The sequence below is a fragment of the Apium graveolens genome, chromosome 5 (assembly GCF_009905375.1).
Source record: "Apium graveolens cultivar Ventura chromosome 5, ASM990537v1, whole genome shotgun sequence".
Classification (NCBI taxonomy): domain Eukaryota; kingdom Viridiplantae; phylum Streptophyta; class Magnoliopsida; order Apiales; family Apiaceae; genus Apium; species Apium graveolens.
The window spans coordinates 304161794-304170578 of NC_133651.1; the positions used below are offsets into that span (position 1 = coordinate 304161794).

At 29.3% G+C, this 8785-nt stretch overlaps 1 protein-coding gene across 1 annotated transcript; it reads left to right on the forward strand.

Moving 5' to 3' along the window:
- Nucleotides 1–7239: 7239 nt before the first annotated feature.
- Nucleotides 7240–8427, forward strand: LOC141661147 (F-box protein At4g22390-like). The gene has a single exon (XM_074468130.1). It carries the CDS (start codon nt 7240–7242, stop codon nt 8425–8427), a length of 1188 nt encoding a protein of 395 aa, XP_074324231.1.
- Nucleotides 8428–8785: the final 358 nt, after the last annotated feature.

Here is an 8785-nt window from a genome sequence, read left to right on the forward strand (position 1 = left end):
TTTTCAATTTTCTTATCAGAATTAGATCTATCAGCATATCATAATCCTGATCTCCAACATCTATTCTTTAGAATTTCCTGAGTTGTTTTTCCCGAGTTAGTCAAAAATTTAATAACCTCTCTTTCTTTAGATAACTCCTTTTCTAGATAAACATGCTTTTCTAATAATTTTTTTTTAACATAAACAACATTATCTCTTTCTTTTCAAATTTCTAGCATGAAAAACAACTCAGTTTCTAGGTGATCATTTTTTTTCTTTAACTCGGAGTTTTCACTCTTGATTCTATTATTTTCTAAGGTTTGATCCCTATAACTAACATGCAGAGATTTAAGAAACACTCTTAATTTATAGATATCATCGGTATCAAAAGCACGGGTAGTCTGATGTACCTTTGATTCAACATTGTCAACCTCTATATCAGCATTTTCCATGAGAGCATAATTGACCTCATCATCTGATTCTGATGGATCATTCCAGTTTTTCTTCTTTGAGATCAAGGCTTGTTTCTTCCCAGCTTTGGGTTTTCTGCAATTAGCTGCAAAGTGTCCAATTCCATCATATTTGTAGCATCTTTCCTTTGACTTGTCAAGTTTTCCAGATTTTGATTCCTTCCAATTAGCATTTCTTCTGTTGTTCCTCTTATCAGAATTTGAGGAAATGGAACCTTTTCTGGAAAATCTTCTCTATTTCTTGACCATCTTCTTGAAGCTTTTAACCAGTAGAGCAGCATCCATTTGCTTCATGTCTTCATTGTTGTCATGATCACTGTCAGCATCTGATTCATTACCAGTATTTGAGTCATCATCAGAGTTTGATGATTCATTATCTGACTCTGCAATCATAACTTTTCCTTTGGAGTAGCCTTTTCTTCTAACTTTTTCCTTTGGCTTCCAAGCACATAGCCTTGACTTTCCAGATTGGATATTCATGTATCTTCAGGATTGATACCTTGACGGCTTCATACCTACTCATGTTGCTGTTGATATGTGATGTGGCCGGGGGTGGTGGTTGTGGATTCCGTGGTTCTTTTTCTTTTGCCATTAAAGATTGCTTTTCAGATCTTTAATTATTTGTATATGAACAACAAGCTCTGATACCAATTATTAGGTCCGTAATTAACTGTAGAGGGGGAGGGGTGAATACAGTTTATGCTAATAATTCGATAAAGCTTCAACATAATCAACAATTTTTATATTAACATATAAAAACTCATTAGAAACGTACTCTCTCGAAAGGATGAACAAATATCCTTGAGAGCTGTTAGGTTATGCGAATGACATAACAATATTCACAATGCATATAGCATGAACCTAATATGTGCTTTATATAGAGCACAACTATACAATCAAATAAGGAAGCCTATTTTATTAAAATAAAGAAACCTATATATGTATGATTATTTCTGAGATAAAGTCCTTCACCGCCTTGAATTCATGCTTTCCTTTTCCTCCTCGAATATCTACTGATATGACAAATCCCGATGACATAATTTGCTGATCATCAAGTACTGATATAAATACTGATGACGTCGCTCTTCATTAAATACTATTATAAGTCCTGATAAGAACTTCTGATAGTTTCTGTCCAGATATCATCAATTATATCTAACATATACATTGATATAATAGATGATCTTATTGATACAGTTGATGAATACAAATTGATAAACCTTTTTGTTGACCTATTTCATTTCAAACACCTTATCCTACTTTCGTTATACCCTGTACTACACAAAGACCCTTGATCTTTAATATTTTGTTAAGCCTTGTCGTTTAATACCTTGTTTACATAGATCTTTATAACAGTAAATCTAACGCATGTCAACGTATTATTTCTTGTGAACCATCTTGTTAATACCTATGTTTAGTGATTGCTCATTTCCTCGACTTACGTTTCCTCGTTTCAATTGCTTATCTTTCCCTTAAATCCTAGAATTGAACCTTAGAATGACTTTCGACTTGAAAGAGTCTAAACGATTTCAAATACTGGTAATTTTAAAAAGAATTTAGTTAATTGGTGGAAACTATATTAGTTAGATCAGATACACTTGGGTTATCTGTCGATTTCAAGTCGGAATCGAATATTTTGAATTTATATATATATAAGGGTTGTAATTATAATATTCCAGTTGGTAGTTGTAATCTTGTCTCATACTTTATCCTGTTTAGATCCCAGTAGTTTTGGAGTTTATTATATTTCTACTGCTATATTATATTAGTTTATCAGTATTGTGGGTCCTCATTCCTAACCCCAGGATTGACGGCGTCGCATATAGTAATAGTCTTGGTACCCGGAAAAAATGTTATTATAGTGAGTATATTATTTTATTCAGAGTAAATATACAATGTCTCCTAGGACCTTAAAAAGAAATTATTTTAGCGAGTTATCACTTAATCGATTAACTATAAGAGTTATTTGAAAAAGACAATGTTACTAATTGAATGATATAATTTTATTAATAATTCTATGTATGTTTAAAAATATAGTAATCTTGTTATAATTAAAAGTTAATCTTTAATTCAGATCTATATGATAAGAATTATGCTTAATCTGATATTAACTTGTTTATCCTGAATCATTAGTTTATATTATTATATTTTAGCCTGAGGCATATTACACCGACAAAATTGAACTTATTATTTTTAATTTATTTTTAATTTTTTGAAATTCAGATCTATAAGATAATTTTATTTTAGTCCGGATAATTTGTATATATTATTTTATTTTTCAGTTGGACAAATTATATTTTTATTTTAATTATATTTTTGTTTTAATCAATTATATAATATATTTTTTCATTGAAGAATAATATGTATTATTTTATTTATCCTAGTTCAAGAGTATAATTTTTTAAAAACAGATCAGTGGTATTTATTATTTTGTCTTAGCCCGAAACTCATTATATCAACCAAAGTCAGCTAATTACATTTACTTTGCTTAAAATTATTTTAGTTAGAAATATCAATTAGAATAATATAGAAGTCAATGTAAAATAAAATTTAAATTGGTAGAATAAGTTGATTTAAATTAGTAGAAGAGTGAGGAGCCAAATGAAGAATGAAAAATGAGAATTCGGGACCAAGAGAAACTAATTCACGTCACTCTCTCAATGAAAAATTTCACTATTTCAAAATTTCATAAGAGTATAGTTTTATATTCTCTTTCTTTCAAATTATTTTAAGCATCTTTTTTTTAAAAAACTCTGTAATGATTAGTATCATGAGATGTCAACTTAAATAACTTAAAAGAAAAAATAAAAAATATAAGTATAATAGAAATATAATATGCTAATCAATATTGAGACAACAAATGAAATTAATAGGATGAAAATGTTTGGCATCCTAAATTCGCACCCTTATAACATCTTATCAGTACTAATAAGGGTGTTAAACCACTACATGTCAAATGGCGTTATCAACCTCCTTGCACACTCCATCGAAGATATTCTAAGTAATTCTATAACTTTTATTTTCATAAAACATAAAATTTGATTGAATGTAGAAAATTGATTGTTTAAAGTAATTATAAAATTTTTAATACTTAAACTTGAACATAATTTTTTTAAATCAATTTTATCCGGAAATAAGTGAAGATAGATGTAGTTTTATACATATTACAAAATTAATTATATAATTCATATATGTTTTAATCCCTAAATTTAATTCATATTATGTTAAATTGCTGGTTAATTTCACTACTTCTCTGCCCAAACTTATGTCAAAGCTCATTGGTATATGTTTTCTACCTCTTATTGACTTCAAATTTAAATTTTATTTATTCCCGGTGTTTATGAAGATTTTGCTAGTTAGCTTTGAGACATTTCATAATGGTATTGTATGTTGGGAATGAATAACTATACAAGTAACAGTGATACAGTTATATATTACCAGTTAACAAAAAGAGTTAATAAATTAATTAATAAAATAAATGCGAAATGAATATATAATCAGAGACTAATTTGACAAAATGAAGGAGAGAATCACCTAACTCTAACAAAATTTTTATCAAACTCTAATAGAGTAACAAACAACTGAGTCACCTAACGCTCCAGAAGACTAAGTGTTTTGTAACATATTATTGCCCCACGATGTGTTGGGTTGGTCCACAGCCACATAATGCTCAACAACGAGCTGCATCTCAGTTCTCTCGGAAACCCAATGCTAATAATCCGTCTATTTGTGGAGAGAAAAAAAAAGAGAAGTAGTACTCAGGATTTTCACAAATACGAGTTTATGACAACAGTATATTTTCCCAAATGTGAAGTCTTGTATATAACTCAAAACCAAAACGTAACTGAAAATATGACATTAATTAAAATAATTAAATTAACTTAAAATGCCATTTAACATGATAAAATCAATATCAAAATTGATTTTCACAAACCCATCATGATTTATTTTGGTTTGTTGGAGTTTATTAATCTCTGCTCCAATCAACCTCATCACATATAATAAAATTTCTCGTCCAGATTATTTTGCATATACGAGATGCCGAGACATTTGCATAAGTCATCAGTTATATCAACCTAATTATATTTTATCGGAGGGTATCATGTAAGAAAACTAAAAACAAAATTGATTTGTGATACACATGTGTATCACCTGTAGGGCAATAATGGTACGTGATAAGCCAAACGTATACAAGCTGAGCCCAAATGACCCGCCTGAAAGAAAAATGACAAAGATAGAATAGACTAAAAAAGACTATTTTTGGGCCAAAAAGACACAAATACTAACTTCGAACTCTCGCTAGTGAACTTTTGACCGACATGACAGCGACATGTACAAAATTGATAATATCTATCACTACCTACGCCTCTTGTCACATCACCCTACTAGTCAACTTAGTGCGACCCAAGGCGCACATGACCAATACATGGCTAAATACTTGAATAAATCACAAGCAAAAAGGTTTACTTTTTACGTACACTCATTGTTGTAAAAATAAAAAATCATGACTAATTGGTAGAGGTATCGATTAAGGATTGATCGATAATTCGGGGATTAATCAGAGTAAAAATTGGATATAATTAAAATATTAATTTATGTATATTATAAATTTAACATATTAGTAGTAAGCACATGTATACAAAGATTTAAAGACTGGGTTAAGTTTTTTCCATGGGCTTTTGTTGGGAAGGCTCGAACTTATTCTCCACTCCTAATACGTACACACATGCATCAACATTTCCTATCAATAATCCATATATCTCTTCTCCCCCAAATTTCTCAATTACGATTTCCCCGTCCCTTTTACTTTCCCACCTTTCTCTACTATATAATTTCTTTCTTTCTTTTACTTTCATGGCGGTTGGACATAACAACCTCATATGATATATATGTTTGTACTAACGAAAATTTGTTTATCTAAGAAACCTGAAGTTTCACCGGAAAACAGTTCAAATCACCACGAAAACTTCTAACTATAACTTTGATTTCATTCAAAAAACTCTAATTTTGACCGACTATTGACCATGTGAAAAAACCTGTATTCAATCGGCTTAATGTCTCCACAAGATTAACATCTCCGCAAGATCTCATTAATGTCTCAAAATTATAAAAGATTCCATTAACTTATGAATATTATACGTTGTTGATGTTCGTATATGAGAGTCATTCGAATATTCGATAGCTAGATTTACGTGATATATGATCATCACCCATAAAATCATATAATAATAATAATAATAATAATAATAATAATAATAATAATAATAATAATAAAAACAATAATAATATACGATAATTATTCAAACATTAAAGACCTGTTATTCAAACATAAATTTAATTCAAATTCGTTTTTTTTAGATTTTAGTGAAATTTAAATTATAAATAATTATATTTGTTTTTACTTATCAATTATTATTCACTTGTTCATATTACTAATCTGATAATTAATAATGTAAGAATTCTCATTTTCAGAATTTAAACTTAGGTTAAAGATAGGTACAATTTTATTTCAAAATAAAAAATCAATCATTAACTAAATATTATTATACATGCACATGTGTATATGTATAAGTATGCATGTATTAATGTATGTATACATGTATTCATAGTCACTAAATAATAATATTTTATAGATAATACACATATTAAATATGCAAAATTTTAATAAATGAATAATAAATGAAATTAATATTAAATAGACAATGTAAGGGTTTACCATGAAATGATTTACACTAATTTTTTGTCCATAAAATAAATATGTATTTATTTTCAAATATATAATAACGAGTTAAATATAAATGTGCATATTAATTGTGTGTTAATTGATTGAACAAGTGTGGAATAAATATTACATAAATATTAATATTCTGCTATAAATAGATATTCCCTCTGGTCCATTATATTATCCGCACTAAACTTTAGGTAAAAGTTGAGACTTTTTAATTTTTTAAAATAAAAATATTTGTTTTTAACTTTTATTTAGAAAAGAAAATTTTAAAAAATAAAAATAATAACTATAGCGTCAAAATACCTAAAATTACGTGAAAGTTAAAGTGACTTATAAAATGAACCAGATGGACATAAGCGTGAAGTAAATATTATATAGGTATCAGTATTGGGACAAAATACAAAATATTATTATTTAAAAATAATATTTCATAAAAATTAATGATAAATTTTTTTTATACAATAATGATTTAAAGATAAATATAAGTATTAATAAGTAAAATGAGTGAGAATTAATGGTACTACTACTAAATGAATATTAATAAATAAAATGAATATTAATTAAAGTAATTATGATATAATTAGGTGTTTGGTGAGTATGTTGGTTAAAATAACATATGTGTCATCAAATTAAAAAAATAAATTTTTGGTCATTACAGATAGAAACCCGATCTAGCAAAAATGCATGAGATTCTATAATTTTAATAGATTAAAAATATCTAAAAATATTTTTTAAAATCACAATCAAATAAGTGAGAAAAGAAATAAAATTATAAAAGGAAAAGATAAAAGGAAAATATATGCAATTGGGCTATCCTACTAGTTTTATAACAACAAATCTTTAGTAAATAAAGAAATCCAGGAAAAAGTCGAGTAATATTAGCTATATAACGCTGGTAATATAGTGTTATATAACCCGTCACCAGCACAGTTGGCACATTTCTCAAATTCACAAATTTACACAACAAAATCAGGGTTTGGTAGTGTTATATAACCCGTCACCAGCACAGTTGGCACATTTATCAAATTCACAAATTTACACAACAAAATCAGGGTTTGGAAGATGGCAAGAATCAGCAGCAGCAGCGAGAGTAGCAAGAAAAGCAGCAGCAACAGCAAGAAGAGGTATGGTATCGAATTACTCCCTGAAGAACTCATGCTCAAAATATTTGTCTTACTGCCTGTTGTAACCCTCCTTCGCTGCAAATCAGTTTGCAAATCCTGGCTATCTCTTATATTAAACCCACAATTCGTCGAAACTCACTTGATTGAATCCCGGAAACGACAACCCTTGTCGATACTCAAACTTTTGGGAGACCAGTTTTACATTGATACTGATCATAAAACATCAAGCCACCTCCAGTTGCCAGAACATTTCACTGTTGTGACTGGTTCCGTATTGTGTTGTAATGGTCTTGTTTGTCTCGCCAATCTCGAATGTGATACTATTTATTTGTGGAATCCGATGATTAGGAAATTTAAGATACTACCTACTCCTAAATTTAAGCCAACTCCAGTTGCCAGAACATTTCACTTTTGTTCGTTTAAGCTAGGGTTTGGTTATGATGGTTTTTGTAATGATTACAAGATTGTTAGGATTGTTTTGTACACTGCGTATGCTCGTTACAAGACACGTGATTTTGTTTATTCGGTACATGTGGAGATGTATTCAGCCAATGAGGATTCTTGGAAAGAGATCGAGATTCCTGAATCAATAAAGTTTTTTAAGTTTTATCCATCTGGAGAGGTGGGTGTTTTTCTTCCTCAAACCCACGGGGTATTGTATTTCGAAGGCTTTTACGAGTTACTATCGTTTGATTTGCATGAGGAAGTGTTTAGAGTGTATCCATATCATGTACCTGGCAAATATCCCATATATGAGCGAAATGAACCAAGAATGTCACGTCTTTTAAATTTTGAAGGTTCTCTTGCTATGATATATGCTGAATCCATTGATGTTGGTGAATCATTTTACAGTCTATGGACATTTGATGTGGATTGTGGTAATGTGTCTTGGACTAAACAGTTCAATATTGAGAATAGGTCAGAGGATGATCTGGTAATTCTATATTTGGATGATGGACAGTTTATTGTTGTCAAAAAAAAATATTTTGGTCCTGGCAGTAATTATTATTACTACACAAAAAAACTTGCGAAGAAGTTTCTTCCACCTCCTGGTAGTTTTATCTGCACAGTTGCTAAGTACAGCGAGAGCCTTGTTTCACTTGAAGGGTTTGAAGAACTAGAGTAAAGTGGTGATTGCAGATATATATATAGTAGCATATGAAAAAAACGAAGCACAGTGTTGGTCATTAGCTTTTCAGTTTCATAATTACCATGTATTGTACTACTTTCTTGTATCACAAAGCTTTGTTTTATCAAAGCATTTCAACAATTGAAGCTATCGAATTGGCTATTTAATCAATTTAGTTTCATTGTTTTTACTAGTATGTGAATCAATGAACTATTTTTAGATTGTAAATTCTGACTTGCAGCATCTAACTTGATGTATTATCTTGTTTCATTATCCTCCTCATTCAGCAGTGCACTTATATTTGTTTATAATATCAGATCCTTGATTAGTTGAGTTCATTTTTATATCAAATTGG

Excerpts from the sequence above, each read along its gene's own strand:
- LOC141661147 (XM_074468130.1), top strand. The coding sequence starts at position 7,240 with ATGGCAAGAATCAGCAGCAGCAGCGAGAGTAGCAAGAAAAGCAGCAGC.